The sequence below is a fragment of the Electrona antarctica genome (assembly GCF_951216825.1).
Source record: "Electrona antarctica genome assembly, contig: scaffold_26, whole genome shotgun sequence".
Classification (NCBI taxonomy): domain Eukaryota; kingdom Metazoa; phylum Chordata; class Actinopteri; order Myctophiformes; family Myctophidae; genus Electrona; species Electrona antarctica.
This window is the reverse complement of record NW_027636995.1, coordinates 1,204,396-1,226,452: the sequence shown is the minus strand read 5'-3', so window position 1 is coordinate 1,226,452 and position 22,057 is coordinate 1,204,396. Positions and strand designations below refer to the sequence as shown.

At 42.8% G+C, this 22,057-nt stretch overlaps 1 protein-coding gene across 4 annotated transcripts; it reads right to left on the bottom strand.

The window, feature by feature from the left end:
* Window positions 1–55: 55 nt before the first annotated feature.
* LOC306919524 (uncharacterized protein) lies at window positions 56–21,837 on the bottom strand. 4 transcript variants are annotated; one of them, XM_079532287.1, is made up of 12 exons: window positions 21,689–21,837; window positions 17,574–17,705; window positions 14,781–14,932; window positions 13,630–13,684; window positions 13,266–13,325; window positions 12,745–12,794; window positions 12,429–12,478; window positions 12,072–12,298; window positions 10,953–11,215; window positions 9,098–9,217; window positions 704–839; window positions 56–242 (listed from the first exon to the last, which is right to left on the bottom strand). In XM_079532287.1, exons 3-12 carry the CDS (start codon window positions 14,784–14,786, stop codon window positions 151–153), a joined length of 1,059 nt encoding a protein of 352 aa, XP_079388413.1. In that variant the 5' UTR covers window positions 14,787–14,932; window positions 17,574–17,705; window positions 21,689–21,837; the 3' UTR covers window positions 56–150. The 4 variants fall into 4 exon arrangements, with proteins under 4 accessions (XP_079388413.1, XP_079388412.1, XP_079388414.1 ...); XM_079532286.1 differs by having other exon boundaries at window positions 17,574–17,669; XM_079532288.1 differs by lacking the exon at window positions 21,689–21,837 and adding an exon at window positions 21,329–21,406.
* Between the last annotated feature and the right edge of the window lie 220 nt (window positions 21,838–22,057).

The window sequence follows — 22,057 nt, the reverse complement described above, 5'->3', positions numbered from 1 at the left end:
TCAATGCTCTTTGGCCACTCAGAATAGCCAAATGGCATTGATCACGCCTCCAGGTCTTAAGTTATGTAATAAGACCTGGTACTTAAGACACGCAAAATACAGCCCTTCATGTTTGACCAGCATGCGGATGTGAAAATGACTCGGTCTGAATCATGGCATTTGCAACGTAAAGTTACTGGAACCAAGTAGGAGTTGTTGTGCTAAGGCGCTCGGCTCCTTGTCTGTGCTGCCCAACAAGTCACCTGACAGGAGAACACAAGATGGACCTGATCATTCAACAAATACACTGCAAAGTTACAGTACAAACATGAACCCATTTTGGGCGGGAACACCCTTTTGGTGTTTTAAACATTATGTTATAATTTAGCTATTGAAAAATAGCAGATCTACAAGCGGAGGTCTGCTATTTTGGAAAAAATCGTGAAAATGTGGCGCAAATCCTGACAGAAAACTTAGAAGACATTTTATAAATTTCGACGTCAGGCCTAAATGGGTTAAGATAAAGCACAGTTTTGCACGCACACACGCACGCACGCACACATGCACGCACGCATACGCGCGCGCGCGCGCACACACACACACACACACACACACACACACACACACACACACACACACACACACACACACACACACACACACACACACACACACACACACACACACACACACACACACACACGACTGTACAAACGGTAGGTACCTTGGTGAATGGTTGCAGTCCATGCGGTGACGTCAGAGCGATGCACTTTGAGGTTCAAAGTGAACGGAGGCGGCTGCTCATAGTACGCTTCAAAGAAGCCGCAGAACATAAGGCTTTGCACGGTGAACGGCAAGTGCTGCACAATACACAGACACAGTCATATTCATAATTAACTTAATGTATATCAAAAATGAATAAAATCCACACTCAGTCGAGTAAGAGTCTTTTGTTTATTAATGATAGTGCTCCGCAGCAGCAGTCATATAGCCTACCAGACAGACAAACGTGTTTCGGCGCGCAGGCCTTCGTCAGTGTCAGGCCAATTTTGACACAGACTAGTTGCTTAATGCCCTAACCGCACGTCCCATGCCTTTACACCATGGACGTGACATGGGATTCAATTAATTTCACTGTGGAACAGCCCTACCAACAGACGTTAAGAAATGTGAATCCCTAGAGTCCTTCAAAACCGCCCTCTAAGAGCACGTACGGTACGGACAGCTGCAATTCAAATACTGGCCCTGTAAAAAAGTAAAAGTCCCCCCCCCCCCCCCTCTTTATTTCTATACTGTACAGTACACGTTCTCCTGTTCTTCTAACCGTGTATATGATGATTTATTTTTTGCACATTAGAAGTGTATATTTGTATGTCCTAAATATTTGGATGAATTGAAAATGGAGGACCCTTAAGGCCTATGCATAGTCTGGATTTTCGGTGGTGAGGTGACCACCGCTCCGGTGGTGAGGTGACCACCGGAGCTGAAATAACGTTGAGCGGTGGTGAGTAAAAACAGAGAGAAGGGCTGGAGCGGTGGCGGTGGTTTGCCCTTCACCGCGGCTCGTGACGTCATGTTGTAGTTCGGTGGTCACCTCACCACCGAAAATCCAGACTATGTATGAGCCTTTACAGTATGTAAACAATGTTTAGTGCTTTTCTCAGTGGCGTGCACAGATAGACACTAGGGGGTGCTAGAGCACCCCCTGCCCTTTTGAAGAAAAAGAAAACTCAACTTTTCATCAATTCTTGATGAAAAGCTTCTAATATATTATTTAGGCCCCACCATCTATAAATCTCACACTATTAAGGCAACCGGACGGTTCTACGCGCTGCAAAAGGTGCCCTTTTTTCACTTGAGCACCTTCCCCTCTAAATATCTGTGCACGCCACTGGCTTCTCTGGTTAAACCTCTTAAGCCCCAATCGCCCGCCGGCGGGGGCAGCGGCTGTCCACCTCATGAACAGCTCTCAGCGGGTAAATGGGGCTGGTCAAGGTCTCAGGTTCCAACTCCGATATTTTTGATTTTACCTCCTGGACCCCCCTGGGGTTTAAGGCTCTTAGTTTTTGTATTGACCTGTACTTTCCTTGAACTGAAGAGCCGAGAGGCTCGAAGCGCCACGTCTGTGGTGTAAACTGTAAAGGAGCGGACGTAGAACACGCACATCAACAGGCTGGGTGCTGGGCTAAAGAAACTTCAGTAGGTATTGGATGGAGCCCGCACACCATGGGTATAAGAAAGACGTTCTTTATTGAAATTTCTGACACCGTTTCGATCTATTTGATCTTCATCAGGTCATGTGAACATACACAAAGGTTTGTACTTTTATATTCAGGGAGTGCCCCCATTAACCAATCAGAACACCACATTTTGGTGCCCCTCCCATTACTACAGGTGTGACACGTCACCCCTGAGTGAGTGGGTGGGGACCCAGACATTGATGTAAAAATAAACTGTTCAGACACTTTAGTGCACCAATTAAAAACAATTTAAAACCATTTTAAAAAACATACATGTATATTTATACTCATTTCACCAATACATCAAAATAAAGATCTCACAAATCCTACTGGGTCTGTGGGCTTTTACATTTCCAATGTTTTTCCTTGTGTGTGAAACAAGAAAATGATGAAGAACAATCATGATAAACAACAAAGGAAACTACGGCAAGAAATACATGCAACAACATATGTACCAGGTTGGATTTGTTCAACGCAGGAGGCCACCTTTTAAAGCTTAGAAAAATATATTTTTTAGAAAAATATATTTTAGAACCATATTTTTACTTTTTAAATTAAAAGTCAGTTGGAGAAGTAGAGCTTCACTCCAAGCAAACCAAAAATAGTTTTCTACAGAAAGTGTCTAATTTCATCTTCCTGGTTTAAGCCCCTCGGCATCATGGTTTGAAGAGTATGAATGTGGTAACTTTCTCTTCTTAATAAGAGGTTATCAATGTTACCTCCCCTTCTTGGAGTTTTAACATGTTCTATGCCAATGTATCTCAGGGAGGAGACACTATGTTGTGCTTCAGCAAAGTGTAAGGCCACTGGACTGCGTTGATCCCTGGTGCGTATGTTGCTCCGGTGTTCAGCAATCCTGGTTTTGAGAGCTCTGGTGGTCTTTCCTACATAGGCGAGACCACAGGGACATGATATTAGATACACAACATTGTTTTGATTACAGGTAATGAGCCCTCTAATTTTTATTTTCTTCCCTGTGTGAGGATGGTTATAGGTGGTGCACTTAGTAGTGAAATTACACTGTGTGCAGGCTCCACATCTATAGTTCCCATCTGGGACATCTAGAAAAGTACCTTTTCTTAGGGGAGGTAGATCTGATTTCACCAATACATTTCTCAAATTTGGAGGACGTTTGTATACCACCCTAGGGGAATCTTTAAACACATTACCTACTTGTGGGTCTGTACTTACTATATGCCAATGTTTTTTAATTATGCTCTCGAGTTCCTTGCCCACAGGAGAGTACTGCAGGAAACAACATGCACTAGTGTCAGTTGGTTTTGCCTGTCTTTTTGTGAGACACTCTTCCTGCGTGATATCCATATACTTGTCTCTGGCTGATTGTATCCACTGTTCTGGGTAACCCTTTTGCCTAAATCTCAAATCTAGTTCGTCTGCTTGTTTTTTGAAAACAGCCTCATCGCTGCAGATTCTGCGGATCCGACTATACTGGCTGATTGGTAGACTTTTCTTTAGATGAGTAGGGTGGAAGGAATCGGCCTGTAGATAGGAACACTTGTCTGTTTTCTTTCTATAGAGGTCAGTGGCAAACCCATTACCCTTTCTCTTTATGAGTATATCCAGAAAATTGATTTCCTGCAGGTCATGACAGATAGTAAATTTTAGGTGTTCATGACAACTGTTCAAATAGGTAAAGAACTCCATAAGAGTGTTCTCAGGACCTTGCCATATCAAGAATACATCATCCACATAACGTTTCCATAGTTGTCTCCACCAGGCCGAAGGCATGGGGAGAGAGTATGTTTTGCACTCCGTCCGTCCGTGTGTGTGTGTGTGTGTGTGTGTCCGTCCGTCCTTCCTTCCGTCCGTCTGTGTACAGCTAATCTCCGGCACCGTTAACCCGGTCGATGCCAAACTTTGCACACACACTCCCTGGATGCCAACGATGAACCTCTGCCCCGCATTTTCCAGAACGGCCTGTTATAGCGCCACCATGAGGCAGCTTTTCACATGTTTTACCTAAAACTGCACCGATCTGCGTGAAACGTTGCATGCACACTCCCTAGAGGCCAAGGACAAACCTTTGACCTGCATTTTCCGCATCTGCCTTTTATAGCGCCACCAGGAGGCCGACTTTTGTAAAACACATTTTTTGATATTACTCCTCCAGATTCTGTCCACAAATCTCACAAATCGTTACACAGTATCTCTATGGTCATGTGCTCAAGTCGGATCTGTCCGATATTTCATATTCCATCCTAATTGGCTATAATTGGCTTTCACAGTTTGCAAGATTGCCCCGTTTTGAACAAAAGCCTCAAATCATGAATGCAGCATGCAATTTACGTGAAATCTTTCACACATTTTCTTACTGGGCTGAGAAATATATCCCACCCTTTTCACATTGGCCTGTTATAGCGCCACCAACAGGTTGATTTTTGCAAATCACATTTTTGGAACAAAATGCCTCAAATCATCCAATTGCCATCAAAGGCAAACATGTTTATATTACTCCTAAACATTTTGCCAAACATCTCACACAGTCCTATCCTCCTGGTGGAGACCTGTGCCCAGAAGGGCACTTTTTCTAGTTTAATGTGTTTTTGAAAAGGATTTTCTGTGTTAGACACAAACTTTTCCTCAAACAGTGCAACGTAGAGGGAACTGAATTGGGGGCTCATTTTGCTTCCCATAGAGGTCCCCTTACGCTGAACATAGTGAGTATCTTGAAACATGAAGACATTTTTCTTCAAAACTATTTCAGCCAGCTCCCTAATACACTTGGTACTGGGTAGAACATCAGGGTCTCTTTGACTAAGGAAATGTGTGAGGGCTTCTAACCCCCCCTGGTGGTCAACATTGGTAAACAAACTTTCTATGTCCATTGTTACAAGGATATAGTTGTTTTGATCTAGGTCAGTGGGTTTGCCACTGACCTCTATAGAAAGAAAACAGACAAGTGTTCCTATCTACAGGCCGATTCCTTCCACCCTACTCATCTAAAGAAAAGTCTACCAATCAGCCAGTATAGTCGGATCCGCAGAATCTGCAGCGATGAGGCTGTTTTCAAAAAACAAGCAGACGAACTAGATTTGAGATTTAGGCAAAAGGGTTACCCAGAACAGTGGATAAAATCAGCCAGAGACAAGTATATGGATATCACGCAGGAAGAGTGTCTCACAAAAAGACAGGCAAAACCAACTGACACTAGTGCATGTTGTTTCCTGCAGTACTCTCCTGTGGGCAAGGAACTCGAGAGCATAATTAAAAAACATTGGCATATAGTAAGTACAGACCCACAAGTAGGTAATGTGTTTAAAGATTCCCCTAGGGTGGTATACAAACGTCCTCCAAATTTGAGAAATGTATTGGTGAAATCAGATCTACCTCCCCTAAGAAAAGGTACTTTTCTAGATGTCCCAGATGGGAGCTATAGATGTGGAGCCTGCACAGTGTAATTTCACTACTAAGTGCACCACCTATAACCATCCTCACACAGGGAAGAAAATAAAAATTAGAGGGCTCATTACCTGTAATCAAAACAATGTTGTGTATCTAATATCATGTCCCTGTGGTCTCGCCTATGTAGGAAAGACCACCAGAGCTCTCAAAACCAGGATTGCTGAACACCGGAGCAACATACGCACCAGGGATCAACGCAGTCCAGTGGCCTTACACTTTGCTGAAGCACAACATAGTGTCTCCTCCCTGAGATACATTGGCATAGAACATGTTAAAACTCCAAGAAGGGGAGGTAACATTGATAACCTCTTATTAAGAAGAGAAAGTTACCACATTCATACTCTTCAAACCATCATGCCGAGGGGCTTAAACCAGGAAGATGAAATTAGACACTTTCTGTAGAAAACTATTTTTGGTTTGCTTGGAGTGAAGCTCTACTTCTCCAACTGACTTTTAATTTAAAAAGTAAAAATATGGTTCTAAAATATATTTTTCTAAAAAATATATTTTTCTAAGCTTTAAAAGGTGGCCTCCTGCGTTGAACAAATCCAACCTGGTACATATGTTGTTGCATGTATTTCTTGCCGTAGTTTCCTTTGTTGTTTATCATGATTGTTCTACATCATTTTCTTGTTTCACACACAAGGAAAAACATTGGAAATGTAAAAGCCCACAGACCCAGTAGGATTTGTGAGATCTTTATTTGATGTATTGGTGAAATGAGTATAAATATACATGTATGTTTTTTAAAATGGTTTTAAATTGTTTTTAATTGGTGCACTAAAGTGTCTGAACAGTTTATTTTTACATCAATGTCTGGGTCCCCACCCACTCACTCACTCAGGGGTGACGTGTCACACCTGTAGTGATGGGAGGGGCACCAAAATGTGGTGTTCTGATTGGTTAATGGGGGCACTCCCTGAATATAAAAGTACAAACTTTTGTGTATGTTCACATGACCTGATGAAGATCAAATAGATCGAAACGTTGTCAGAATTTTCAATAAAGAACGTCTTTCTTATACCCATGGTGTGCGGGCTCCATCAAATGTAAACTGTAAAGGAACCATGTAATAAACCTCATCCAGTGCGCCAGTGTTGATTTCGTCGACTACAACTATGACGAAAATGTTTCGTCGACTACCTTTTTTTCACTGACGAAAACTAAATCGAAACTAAATTAAAACTAAGCTATGGTGACTAAAAACTAAGACTAAATATATGGACAATTTCGTCAACAAATAAAAACTAGACTAAAGTGTTAGGAAGGAACTAGTGGACAAGAGATCCAGTATAAGTCATTTTACACTTGGTTGCATGCTGAAAATAGCAGATCTACAAGCTTGTAGATCGGCTATTTTCAGCAAGCGTAAAATCAGCCATTACGGAATCAAGGCCTGCCAAAAAACAACTGTAGATTTAGTCGACTAAAACTAGACTAAACACTAAAGCATTTCAGATGACGAAAATATGACAGAAACTAAATTAAACTTTATTCAAAAAGACTACGACTAAACTAAAATATAAATATGCTGCCAAAATCAACACTGCAGTGTTGCGGACCTTAGGGCCGATTCATACTCCTATTTTACCGCTGTTTCGGCGCTGTAGTGCCGAAATGATTTCGGCTCGTCAGAAATTTTCAGTAGCACAGAAGAGCCGACTTTAGGACGGTACCCGCCCCCCCGAACCTCAAATGACGTCACATTGTAGGGCATTAAGCAACTAGTCGACTAGTTTACTATTATTTTTTTCCCGATTTTGTAGGCCTCAAGATCAGGTAGATTATAGTTATAGTCACCATGTACACAGTTTTTCAATGTACAAATATTTATTAAAAAACAAAACAAAAAAAGTATTTTTTAAATTTATTTTATTTTTGAGTGGTGTAAACCACTCCTACAACTGGCTTTTTTGTGCAGAAAAAATGAGCATGGTTGCTATGTTCACCCTGTTGTAATGACGTAATGAAATCACACCCGGGTGAACAGGGTGAACATAGCAACCATGCTCATTTTTTCTGCACAAACAAAGCCAGGTAATGAAATCACACCCGGGTGTGATTTCATTACGTCAGACATGATTTCATTACGTCAGACAGACCTTACACCACTCAGTTCACACGGGTGTGATTTTTTACATAATAGGTAGTTAAACAACTAGTCGACTAGTAAACTAGGCAACTAGTCAACTAGTAAAAATGACCAGAAGTGAATGCCCTATCACATTGTAGGCTCTACAGAGCCGAACCCACTTTTATTCGGCTCTAAAATAGGGAGTATGAATCGGCCCTTATCTTTCTTCTCTATCATTCTAACCTTGGACCCGGCACCCGGTTTTCAGTGAGTAGATGTGCGTGCTTTATTGTGCTTCTCAACCAGTGTTGTTTTTGGCAGCACATTTTGATTTTAGTTTTAGTCATAGTCTCTTGAATAGTTTATTTAGTTTTAGTCACATTTTAGTCACCCGGAATGTTTTTGTGTTCAGTCTATAGTTTCAAATATCATAAGATTTCAGTCGACTAAAGCTACAGTTGATTTAGTCTAAAATGTATTTTGTCGGGCCTTGATGCCACCGTAATGACAAGTTCACAAGCTTGTAGATCTGCCATTTTCAGCATGCAACCTAGTGTAAAATGACTAATACTGGCTCTCTTGTCCACTAGTCCCTTCCTAACATTTTAGTCTAGTTTTTATTTGTTGACGAAATTGTCAATATATTTAGTCTTAGTTTTAGTCATCATAGTGTAGTTTTCATTTAGTTTCCATTTAGTTTTCCTCAGTGAAAAGAGGTAGTCGACGAACATTTTTCGTCGACGAATATTTTTCGTCGACGAAGTCAACACTGTTCTCAACAACATCCGACTGTAGTTCTACACACCTGAGGATGAAGCTCATCAGACTGTAGTTCTACACACCTGAGGATGAAGCTCATCAGACTGTAGTTCTACACACCTGAGGATGAAGCTCTCCGCTGGGCTCGCTCATCAGACTGTAGTTCTACACACCTGAGGATGAAGCTCATCAGACTGTAGTTCTACACACCTGAGGATGAAGCTCATCAGATGTAGTTCTACACACCTGAGGATGAAGCTCATCAGACTGTAGTTCTACACACCTGAGGATGAAGCTCTCCGCTGGGCTCGCTCATCAGACTGTAGTTCTACACACCTGAGGATGAAGCTCATCAGACTGTAGTTCTACACACCTGAGGATGACGCTCTCCGCTGGGCTCGCTCATCAGACTGTAGTTCTACCCACCTGAGGATGAAGCTCATCAGACTGTAGTTCTACACACCTGAGAATGAAGCTCTCCGCTGGGCTCGCTCATCAGACTGTAGTTCTACACACCTGAGAATGAAGCTCTCCGCTGGGCTCGCTCATCAGACTGTAGTTCTACACACCTGAGAATGAAGCTCTCCGCTGGGCTCGCTCATCAGACTGTAGTTCTACACACCTGAGAATGAAGCTCTCCGCTGGGCTCGCTCATCAGACTGTAGTTCTGCTCTAGCAGGAGACAGAAGGTGTTTATGTCAACCGCACGGAAACGTCCCTTCTTCATCTGACTCTTCATGTCCTGCCACACACAGGGACGCCAAAGTGTTTATGTCTTGACTGAACTAAATAAAAACCACAATAATAAAAGAATAACAAAAAAAAAACTAACTAAAACAAAACGTTAGTTTCCGTTTGTAAGACTAAAAGTTTGGTAAGTAGTAACCCGGTAAGTAGTAACACTTTAGTTTAGTGTTAACACTAAAAGTATTAAGGGCCTTGCAAACGGGGCGCGATAAAACGCACCTATAGTTCATTTTCAATGAAACCTGCGTTTTTGCTCGGAGAAGTCGCGGTGCGACAACGCAAGCGTATTTACGTGAGCGCGGTCCCGTGAATTTGTTGCGCACATGCTCGTTACGTGCACACGCCCCCCACGACTCACCAGACCTGGATTCTGTTTAGCTTTTTCTTACGCTTGCGTTGTTGCGCCCCTCTTCAACAGACCTGGAGGAGACCTGTGTTGATCCAGGCCCTCTTCAACAGACCTGGAGGAGACCCGTGTTGATCCAGACCCTCTTCAACAGACCTGGAGGAGACCCGTGTTGATCCAGACCCTCTTCAACAGACCTGGAGGAGACCAGCTGTGTTGATCCAGACCCTCTTCAACAGACCTGGAGGAGACCCATGTTGATCCAGGCAACAACGCCTGCGTTCCTCGCTTCACGTTTGCAAGGCCCTTTAAGCATTTTCATAAAATAAAAACGAATAAATCCGCTCTAGCAAACTGAATTAGAAAATAAAAGATTCAAAACGAACTTAAAACTAAAACTAAAATGAAAAACTATTATTCTAAGCCTTGAGGACACCAGGTGGACAAGGTGATGAACAGGAGAGAAGGGAAGGGAAGACGTAGGGATAGGGAACAATAACAACACTTCTTTTCAGGCAAGAATATTGACAGGTTGTCAATCATATTGAAGACCCTGTGCAAAGTTTTAGTCAAAATAAGAACGTGAATCATTCACTACACAAATACAACATCACTTAGTTTTCAGGGAGCTAGTTTGCAATGTATCCGTACAGAGCTCTAAAAGTTTATCATTTTAAAAGATACTGAGACAACGTTTCGCATGGTTACAATGATTAGGGTGGATACACTTTTCGTTCCCAATCCGATCCCGATACCACAATTTCTGTGTTAGCCGACACCGATACCAGAGAATTATATTTATAATAATTTAAAAAAAAGAAAATTATTTATTTTATCTCGTGTTGTGTTTATAGCAGACTCCTCACTCAAATGTGCACTTGAAAAGCAAACTCCACATGCCCCAACATTTTATTTACCTGCCATAGTGTCAACCCCCTTACCCCTGTGTCAGATCGGTGGTTAGACTGGCATAATCGCGATACCGATATGACCCGATATGATCAGAAAGGGCCGATAACGATACTGTATCGGCCAGTGGTGGAAAGTAATTAAGTACTTTTACTTAAGTACTGTACTTAAGTACAATTTTGAGGTATTTGTACTTTACTTGAGTATTTCCAATTGCCAGTACTTTTACTTCTACTCCACTTTTCAATAGATTTTCAACACATTTTGAACTTGTGAAATGGGACATTCTGCAATACGAGTACTTTTACTTTTAGTACTTTAAGTACATTTTGATGCCGATACTTTTGTACTTTTACTCAAGTACATTTTCAATTCCGTACTTTTACTTTAACAATTGAGTACTTTTTCCACCACTGGTATCGGCACATCTCTAGTTATGATCGTTATATACAAAAAAAACACATGGCCGCCTCACTTTGACGTGCGACGAGTTGCAGCTGGCCAGATAGAGGCGGAGAACGTGAGCGTCCAAACCGCCGCTATCCAGATCCTCGTAGAGCATCGCGGCTCCGTGGTGCGCTACCCGCTGGGCGTCCCGGGCCACGGCGCCCACGGGTGACAGACGGGAGGACACCGTCCACTTCACGTGACTCCCAGAGGACTGGAGGACGTCCTCGATGACGGGATCCTGGCCAGTGACGTGTAGCACACCCAGCACCAGCTTCTCCTTCTCCTGGCCTGGGTGAAGATCATGGGAACATGTGTTGTTTTTGTCCACTAAAACTAAGACGAAAAATTCGTTCGTCGACTACCTTTTTTTTTTTGTCGGCTTCCGCCTTTATTTTATATTTTTTATGGAGGGACAGACAGTAGGCTGGCAGGAAATGGGGAGAGAGATGGGGGAGTGACATGCAGTAAAGGCCGTCGGGATCGGGAGTCGAACCCGCGGCACACTGCCAGACTGGATTACCAGCCAAGGTGCCTGGACCGCTGAGCCACGGCCCGGGCCGTCGACTACCAGTTTTCACTGACGAAAACTAAATGGAAACTAAATTAAAACTAAGCTATGATGACTAAAACTAAGACTAAATATATTGACAATTTCAACAGATAAAAACTAGACTAAAATGTTAGCAAGGGACTAGTGGACAAGACCTAGCTGGAAGAGGGAACAAGGTGAATAATGTCCTTTATGGTTATTGGTTTGTGTCATATTGTTGTGGGATTAATTTCATTGTTGTAGTTTGGTGTTTTGCTCATGTGGTTTTGATATCCACTTGTATTGGTCATTTTTGGAAATGTATTTGTTTATATGACTGCTTTATATTGATTATATGTTCTCTGCTTTGATTTTAGTTTTCACGTTGATTAATAAAGAACCATCATACATCATCAGTCGACTTCAACCTCATTTACCAGCTCGGTCTGCTACATGGGCCCCCCCTGCAAAAAAAGGTCTGGAGGAATCCCTGTCACTGTATTATACTGTGGTTTGTATTCACAGTATTGTAAAATATTGGAAATGGAAGGTCTTTAAGCTGTACAGTCAATAATAAATATCTCAGAGCTATAGCATACGTATTGTTATTCTCACCAGCCAGGCACAGGGAGTGGGGGAGCTGGACGGACTTGAGGGCAGATGCGTCCCTGTCGACCACGTGCACGTTGAAGATGGGCCCAGCGATCATCCAGGGGTTCTGGACCACGGTGTTGAACTTGGACCAGGACAGGAGGGAATACGCCACCAGAACTCGCTCCGACGCCTCGAATATCAAGCCCGTTAACTCACACTCGTATGTTCCCTCTCCTTCCAGCTGAGCCCTAAAGAATGCACGTACGCGCGCGTACACACACACACACACAAACAAACACACACACACGATCATAATCGCATAAGGAATAGGAATAGTATTCAATCAGATGATGTCGACGTGATGTCCTCCAGACTCACTGCAAGCGTCCTCTGGAGAGCCTTTCAGGAATGATCTTCTTGCCGTGGCTCTACCAAGCGCACACACACACGCACGCGCACACACACACACACACACACACACACACACACACACACACACACACACACACACACACACACACACACACACACACACACACACACACACACACACACACACACACACACACACACACACACACACACACACACACACACACACACACACACACACACACACACACACACAGTTAGGATCACAGCCATACATAGGCTACAGTACGTCAAGAAGAATGTCAGCTGTGATCAAACTGACCTGCTGGACGTGTTTGCATTTCTCACAGCAGGGTCTGGAGTAAACCTCATCTGGAGGACAACAATATTTACACGATGTTGGTGATTTGTAGATTAATTCATTCATTCATCATAAGAATCATCCAGATCAGTTTTCTTCAGCTTTACAGCAGTGGTTCTCAACCTTTTCAGGCCGTGACCCCCCAAAATAATCTTATTTGAACTGGGGACCCCCCAAAATAATCATATTTGAACTGGGGACCCCCCAAAAAAATCATATTTGAACTGGGGACCCCCCAAAATAATCATATTTGAACTGTGGACCCCCCAAATTAATCACATTTTAACTGGGGACCACCCAAACTATTCAATTTTGAACTGAGGACCACCCAAACTATTCAAATTTGAACTGGGGACCACCCAAACTATTCAATTTTGAACTGGGGACCACCAAACTATTCATATTTGAACTCAAATATACACTGTTCTGTGTATTCACAGCCAGACCCAGAGTTAGTTAAGGAGAGTCATTAGTTTCTTTACCTTCCTCTCCACATTCTATCTTCATCAGCTTCATCATGTCCCTCAACTCTTCTCTAGAGACTGTAGAGACAGTGGACAGTTAGTGGATCAGAGGCAGCTCGCTCTGAGACTTACAGTGGAAGAGAGTAAATATGATCCATGAGATGAGATTCAATTTATTGTCAATGTACAGTACAGTACAGTACAGTACAGTACAGTACAGTACAGTACAGTACAGTACAGTACAGTACAGTACAGTACAGTACAGCGAAAAGTATTTTCGCATCTCACCAAACATGTGCAAACATGTCAGTAAGGATACATTAATAAGTACAGTAGTAAATGCAGATATGAGCAGTAGTCATTAAATCCATGTGTCTCTCACCAGAATCCCCATCCTCCTCTTCCTCCGATGAGCTGCTACTACTACTAGACAGATTCTAAGACATAAAACAACAACTTTTAGCCACAGTCAGCCAGTCCGAGACATTTGCATCAAGAAGTCTACAGTATATTTGAAGGGTGCCGTGTGCCGACACCTGGTATACAGTATATTAACCCAGTTCAACAATTCTATTGATTCTTAAATATTGGGAAAACTCTTTAACGCCAGGGCTCCACCGGACGCGTTGCGTCTCCGTCGCGTGCGTCAAAAAACGCACCGGTTCAATTTTAATGCACGCGTTAATGTCACGCAACGCGGGCAGTGGAGCCACCCTTCATTGATTAAAAAGGGAACATTCCCTGACGGTGACGGAGACGCGACGCTGACGTGCCCGGTGGAGCCCCGGTGTGAGATGACTTAGTTTGGTATTTTATGGACATGTACAGGCACACTAACCTGACTCCGCCAGATGGGGCAGCAGAGAGTACACTGGGTTCCCCCCTCCTGCTCCCATCTGGGATCTGGCCAATCAGCAGCAGCTAGAGGCGGGATCAAGGCATTCACAGTGCTGCATTGATCCCGCCTCTAGCTGCCGCTGATTGGCCAGGCCGTTTTGTGCCCGGGCATCAAGTCTGCCTGAGAGTTCCCAGATGGGAGCAGGAGGGGGGAACCCAGTGTACTCTCTGCTGCCCCATCTGGCGGAGTCAGGTTACAGGCACACATGACTATGTCAGTCGTTCTTCGATTTTTCAAAAATAGCAGACCTACAAGCTCGTAGCTTGTTAGATCTGCTATTTTTCAATAGCTAAAGCATAGCATAATGCTAACACCAAAAGGGGTTCCCGCCCAGAATGGGTTAACATGTTGACGTATTGTACTCAACCTATGCATCTCTGCACTAAAGACAAAAGTGAAAATATTTCCCGGCCTAAACTAGAGTTTAATCTATGAAGCGTTGTCGTCTCTCAGACACCGTCTCCACACCTTAGCGCAAAACGGTCTTAAGCTGCGCACTTCTTAAGCTCTTGCGCAGCTTAAATTCCGAGTTTTTAGAGCTTCTTTTCCATCCACCAGCTGTCTAAAAACTCAGAATTTAAGCTGCGCGCAGCCGAGAACGTGCGCAGCTCTTTCGATAGTGTGGCAGCACCTACACTCATGGCTTCAGCTGGTGCCTGGGTTTGGGTCTAAGGAACTTCACTCATGGCCTCCCATATCCTGAATAGGATGCTCCGTGATGTTCCTTCTCCGGCCAATCAGAGACCTTCTTCTTGTCAGGTCTTCTCGGATGGCGTTTCACAGCTCACTGGAACACAACATAAGATTTAACAACAACAACAGACAGCAAGACATTTACAATCATAACAATACACCAAGAAAGAACCGACACAGCAGAAAACAGCAGAATCAAGAGGCAGGGTGTGTCTAGAGCAGAGGTTCCCAACCACTGGTACCAGTACCACTGGCGGTACATGAGCCCCCTCTGGTGGTACACAGAGGAGTCGCCCCAAAAAAGGAGAAAAAAAGACAAAAGTGGAATGAAATATTTATATTACTACAGGTAGTTCTTCTGACCAATCAATTGGTTCAAATAGGCTATCCAGCCGTGCTGAAATGAGCATGACAACACACCTAGCCGTTAATCGAAGATTTGAGAATGGATTAATTAATTAGAAATATCATCAGTTGTGCTGATTAGTGATTTGACAGAGTTTTGTCAGAGCAGCAGCATTATTGGCTTAGGAATGGAACAAAAAGGGCAGGTCCTGTATTTTAACATCAGTTATTATGGTGGTACTTGGAGAACCAAATGGTTTCTGAGGTGGTACTTCAGTATAAAAAGGTTGGGAACCAATGGTCTAGAGTAGTGGTTCGTATCCAGTGGTCCTTGAGGGGGGGTTCCAGGTGGTCCCCATGCAGCTAAATGATGGAGAGTTTGAAACCAAAATATTACATTCATTTGACATCTGCATTACTTTAATTTACAAGAAGTAAAGAATGTAGAAGAATTGTTACTTTGATCAACGTTTGCCTGTTATCTCTCCTACGTTACCAACATCAGCATGGAAATGTGGACATTATTCTTTAGTTTTGGGTCTGCAAGGCTAAATGTCTTCAAATGGTGGTTCCGTGGCTCAAATGCAGAATAAATAATGGGCCTTGATATGAAAAGGGTTGAAAACCACTGTTGTAGAGAGATTATGAGAATAGTAACCCCAGGGGCCCCCCAAGGGCTCAGTCAAAGGGCCCCCAGGGGCCAAACGTGGCACAAACACTGTTCATCCACTTTACTCCTGGACAACTGTGAGCTATATTCTTGTGTGGTACGTTGACACTTGAGGGCCTGAGGGTGGCGCCAGAGTCAAGGTTTACTTTAATGGTTAGGATTCATTGACAAACAATTTGGTATGTAGGAATTGAGGCATACGTTTTGTTTTTGGCTCCGTATACAGCCGATATCGGTTATTTTTCACAATTGTTGCCTTTTTCTTATGTAATATTTGACAATTTGGCCAATGTTTCACACATTTATATAGGATAGTTACTTTTGACGTAGTAATGTTCTTAACCCATTTTGGGGTTATGCTTTAGCTATTGAAAAATAGCAGATCTACAAGCTCATAGCGCGCCACCGAGTGGCGCGCTACGAGCTTGTAGGTCTGCTATTTTTGAAAAATCGAAGAACGACTGACATAGAAACATAGCTTTTTCAGAAAACTGTCAGGATGTAGAAGACATTTTTAGAATCTGATCTCAGGTCAAAATGGGTTAATATTACTTTATTTCACGAGACATGGTCAAAGCATTTCCTGGGGTCCCCAGTCAAAAGCATTCATTGAGAACCCCTGGCCTACAGTACACCAAGTCTCATCACAAATGGCAGATCTACAAGCTCACACGCGTTGTGAGCTTGGCAGCTCGGAATGTTCCACACGGCATAGGAATACTGGGGTTGGACTGGTGTCCGTGGTTAAACGCCAAGTCTGTCCTAGTGGAAACTAAATATTCTCTCCAGTGTTCCTCCTTTACATACTGCATCTTTGGGTGAAGGTGATGATGATGATGATGATTATGGTAATTAATTTATAGTGATCCTGGTGGATCTCTATGGTGACACGGGGGTGGGTGGGGTATGTGAGGATACGTGAGGATTTTTTATTTATTTTGATGTTCGTAGGATAGGCATTTATAAGCTTTCAGCTTCAGCCTATTCCTTTTGATCACCTCCAGTTCCTTTTGGTTATGTAACCGTGTGTTAACGAATAAGCTGTTTTGTTACTGTGAAGATGATCAAATAAACTAAACTAAACTAAACTAAAAAAAAGGTCAGATGTACATATTTACATACTGTTAATATGACAAAAGGTGCTATAAAGTAATTCAGGTGGTGCCGTGGATGGTTATTTTACAGGGGTGACCCGAGGCACAAAAAGTTGGAGAACCACAGCCTGTCCTACACCAGTGGTTCCCAAACGTTTTCATGTCAAGGACCCCCCAAATTAACACTAATTAGCCCCCATTAGAAAACATATGCCAGGGACCCCCGTAAGAGAAGATTTTGTTACGGCTCTAGCAGTGATTCTCGACCACCGTACAAATGCAAATGGCCATTTGCATTTGTACACTCTCAGAGTTAGAGTCCCATAAGGGTCCATTTGGTTCCTAACTATCATTTAGCTGGGGACCCCCTGGAACTGCCTCAAGGACCCATGGTCAACACGTGGTGTGTAGGCCTGTATCAGCATTCGCTGGTCAAAAACCTTGTAACTTCACTTGAGCTTGGTAAAATGTTACTGTGAAACTTGAAATGCAAGTATCTGACCATTATATACAGTGAAAAATAGTGTTCAATTGTTTAAAATAAAAATACAATTAAATGCAATAAAGTTATAAAACAACTCAACAGAGATACACATTTAAATGTAAGATATTACTCTTTAACTTACCTAGAGTTTTTGTTATTGTCTTGGTGTAAACATGTTGATTCATGAGACTTGAGCAGTAGAGTGTTGTGGTTACTTCCTCAATTTCTGTGAGGGGAGCTGAACAGGAAGGAACCAACCGAACTTGAAGGAATTCTGGGTAATGTAGTGAAAGGGTTTTGTTGCCATTTGGTAACATGCAGTGGTTCCAAACATTGTTTACTTTTCCTTGGAAAAGCTCATAACAAGCTCACAAGAGAAGAAGAAAGGGTTTATATTCTTCACAATGTTACATGTTAGAGTTATTTGTGATTGTTTAATGTCATGGACTACGACCTCACGCCCATGTGACCTTTTCTACTTTTTTTGTTTAAAATACTTTATACTTGTATTCCACTAGGCTACATCTCAGAGGCAAATATTGTAGTTTTTTCCACTCCACTATAATTATTTGGTAGATTTAGATAATTTCAAAACATGCATTAACTACTTGAGCCCTGAGCATTTGTGATGCATTGTGAGCTTGTAGATCTGCTATTTTCTTTAAAAAGGTTACACATTTTGAAAAATAATTTACTAAAGCTACTTTTACAGTTTGGATGCCATTAATGTTGTACTTCTATTACTAAAGTCAAATTCAGGGGTATTTTTTATATTGTGGTATTACTACTATAGCCTAAAAAAACTTCTGACTGGTAGGCCTATGCCAGTGTTGATTTCGTCGACTAAGACTAAGACGAAAAATGTCCGTCGACTACCTTTTTTCCCTGACGAAAACTAAATGAACTAAACTACATGAAAACTAAGCTACGATGACTAAAAGTGAGGCTAAATATATTGACAATTTTGTCGACAAATAAAACTAGACTAACATGTTTGCAAGGGACTAGTGGACAAGGGATCCAGTATAAGTAAGACACAAGTCATTTTACACTTGGTTGCATGCTGAAAATAGCAGATCTACAAGATCACAACGCGTCGCGCTGTGACGCGTTGTGAGCTTGTAGATCGCAAATTTCCATTTTAGTTGAGTCATAGTATTTGGACTGAAACTTTTAGTTTTAGTATTTAAGTCATCTGGAATGTCTTAGCGTTAGTCTAGTTTTAGTCGACTAAATGTCATGCGATTTTAGTTGACTAAATCTATTTTGGCGGGCCTTGATGCCGTTGAAAATAGCCGATCTACTATTCTGCTATTTTCAGCATGCAAACCAAGTGTGAAATTACTTATACTGGATCTCTTGTCCACTACTATACTATAGTCACTTCCTAACATTTTAGTCTAGTTTTTATTTCTTGACGAAAGTGTCAATATATTTAGTCTTAGTTTTAGTCATCGGAGCTTCGTTTTAATTTAGTTTCCATTTAGTTTTCGTCAGTGAAAAAAGGTAGTCGACGAACATTTTTAGTTTTTCGACGAAAACAACACTGATGTACAGTGACTGGTAGGCCTGTACCAGCCCACCCCAGGCCATAGGAGGCGGTACAGTGACTGGTAGGCCTGTACCAGCCCACCCCGGGCCATAGGAGGCGGTACAGTGACTGGTAGGCCTGTACCAGCCCACCCCGGGCCATAGGAGGAGGTACAGTCACTGGTAGGCCTGTACCACCCCGACCCATAGGAGGAGGTACAGTGACTGGTAGTCCTGTACCAGCCCACCCCGACCCATAGGAGGAGGTACAGTCACTGGTAGGCCTGTACCAGCCCACCCCGGCCTATAGGAGGAGGTACAGTGACTGGTAGGCCTGTACCAGCCCACCCCGACCTATAGGAGGAGGTACAGTCACTGGTAGGCCTGTACCAGCCCACCCCGGCCTATAGGAGGAGGTACAGTCACTGGTAGGCCTGTACCAGCCCACCCCGGCCCATAGGAGGAGGTACAGTCACTGGTAGGCCTACATGTACCAGCCCACCCCGGCCTATAGGAGGAGGTACAGTCACTGGTAGGCCTGTACCAGCCCACCCCGACCCATAGGAGGAGGTACAGACTGGTAGGCCTGTACCAGCCCACCCCGGCCCATAGGAGGAGGTACAGTGACTGGTAGGCCTGTACCAGCCCACCCCGGCCCATAGGAGGAGGTACAGTGACTGGTAGTCCGATACCAGCCCACCCGGGCCATAGGAGCAGTGTACAGTGGCCATCCCACCAGAAATGATTATTATAACTAAAGCTAGCAAAATAAACGAGAATAAAAAACAGTAGAGTAGTACAGTAGTGCATCCCGTGGATGCAGAGGTCGTTGTTTTATTGCGTCCCTTAACTATAAACTGCATTTTGGGAATGCAAAATGCACCCTATTTTAATCTCTGAACACACAACCTCCATGGTGGTCTGGTGGGGGCAGACCCGCACTTTACCACTGTAACGCCCGTTGGCATTTTGTAACATTTTGAATGCAGGATCAAATTGAGGTGTAATTACTTTGAATTCATATAAAAAAATTAGCTTATTGTCAGTAGTGCCTATACCTTTCCACTAGCGATGAACAGCATAACAGCATAACATTCAGTAGGCTACTTAATTAAGACCCATTTCCACATTGAGGTATAATCAGAGTTGGTCTACTGCAAATATAGCATGATTATAGCAACCCTTCTGAAGCCTGGACACTTCTGTCAAGCGTTTAATGAGTAATGACACACACCTGGCCTTAGCCGCAATTTGCAACTCTAGAATGGGATGAATCTAGAGTTGCAATACCCTCCATTGACTCCCCACTCATCATTTTGCGTTTGCGATCTGCTGGTCTCAAACGACGTTAAACTCACCAACATTGCAGCTGTAGTCCAAGCTTGAATTTTTCTCTTTCGATCTGCAAAGCTTGTTTTTCATAAAAATCCCCCGTAGACATGTTATGAGCTACTTTCTGTCCAAAATATTCCACAAGTGATATTCCGATGTAATTCTGCGACGGGCCGTAAAACAAGACGTGAGGGGGAGAGCTTGTTTAATAGAAGGCCGTGCGTGACGGGGCGTCGTGCTGCGTCGGCCTCTTCTTTGGGTGTCTTACCTGCGCAGGTAAGATTCTATTAAACAAGCGCTCTCCCACACGTCTTGTTTTACGGCCCGTCGCAGAATTACATCGGAATATCACTTGTGGAATATTTTGGACAGAAAGTAGCTCATAACATGTCTACGGGGGATTTTTATGAAAAACAAGCTTTGCAGATCGAAAGAGCTTGGACTACAGCTGCAATGTTGGTGAGTTTAACGTCGTTTGAGACCAGCAGATCGCAAACGCAAAATGATGAGTGGGGAGTCAATGGAGGGTATTGCAACTCTAGATTCATCCCATTGTAAAAACATCTAGAGTTGCAAATTGCGGCTAACCTGGCCTATACCTACAGCATCATGACCTGTGATTATGAACACAATGGACGTGAGCTACAATACTATACTGTTAATGTTAATGCCATGATGACATTGTGTGTATATCTTTGATTAAACAGCTGCTTGATTCTTCTTGCTGTGTAGTTGAATGCAGCATGTAGTTTCTTTTCTGATGAATTGAAAATGGTGGACCCTGTTGTAAACAAGTGTAATGCTTTTTCAGTGTGTCGTCCACACAGTATCAGTCTTTGTATTGAGTTGTGCTTTCATGTGAAATGTACCCATTCTGCAAACTAGTGTTAATAAATACTTCAATCAATCAATCAATCGTCTTATTGGTACTTGTGTTATATTTAGAATGTAATCTTTTGTTTTGCATCACTTGAGATTTAGTCTTTCGGTCTTTTGAAATGAAATGAAATGAAATGAAATGAAATCTATATTTACCCAGGGTATCTGGGCTAAGCTCAAGAACTTGTTTCCAGCCAGGCCCTGCTCATAGAACACATTTCATCGTAGCGGTTGATGCCTTGTTCAAGGGCATTTCAGCGGTGGTAATTTTAACGTGTCGGACGGCTGGTTCGAACTGGGAACCTTCCGGTATCTAGACCGCGCCGCTATCCGTTCGGCGCACAATTTGAAAATTGTTCATTCTAGCCTAAGATTTAGACTCTCGTAGATGTATAACATGTATGTATCGATTCTGACATAAAATCTATAATCTTATAGGCTATGTTCATTCATGGTTGATGGGTAATTGTTATGATTGACAAGTGTGAGGTCTTAGGTGATTTGAATGCTACCTACCGTGGCATGGCCGTATCTATAAATGCCTGATGAGAGAAGTTTATGTTGTTTAATTTTCAGACAGCTATTAAGCTTGTTGTGCTACGTAATAATAAATAACACGCCGTTTTTCTTCTTCGAGTTCATTTGAACGTTGCACTCATCGATTCGACTGCTGTGCTTACAGTCAACAGTACGTGTTGACAGGTTTTAAGAGAGAAACAAGCAATCATAGGTCTATGAAAACAAGCCCCAAAATCCAAATAAAAAAGCTATTTTCCGGTCCCTAAAATGTTTCCAGGTGGGGGTCCGCGGGCAAATACATGTTAATTTGGCGGTCCTTGGCTTGAACACTGTTTAAACCAACATTATGAAGACCAAACAAGCAAA

Coding starts and splice junctions, on each gene's coding strand:
- LOC306919524 (XM_079532287.1), bottom strand. Junction 12,479..12,744: donor AATGCAAACACGTCCAGCAG/GTCAGTTTGATC, acceptor TGCGCTTGGTAG/AGCCACGGCAAGAAGATCAT. Junction 12,299..12,428: donor CTCTCCAGAGGACGCTTGCA/GTGAGTCTGGAG, acceptor TGCATTCTTTAG/GGCTCAGCTGGAAGGAGAGG.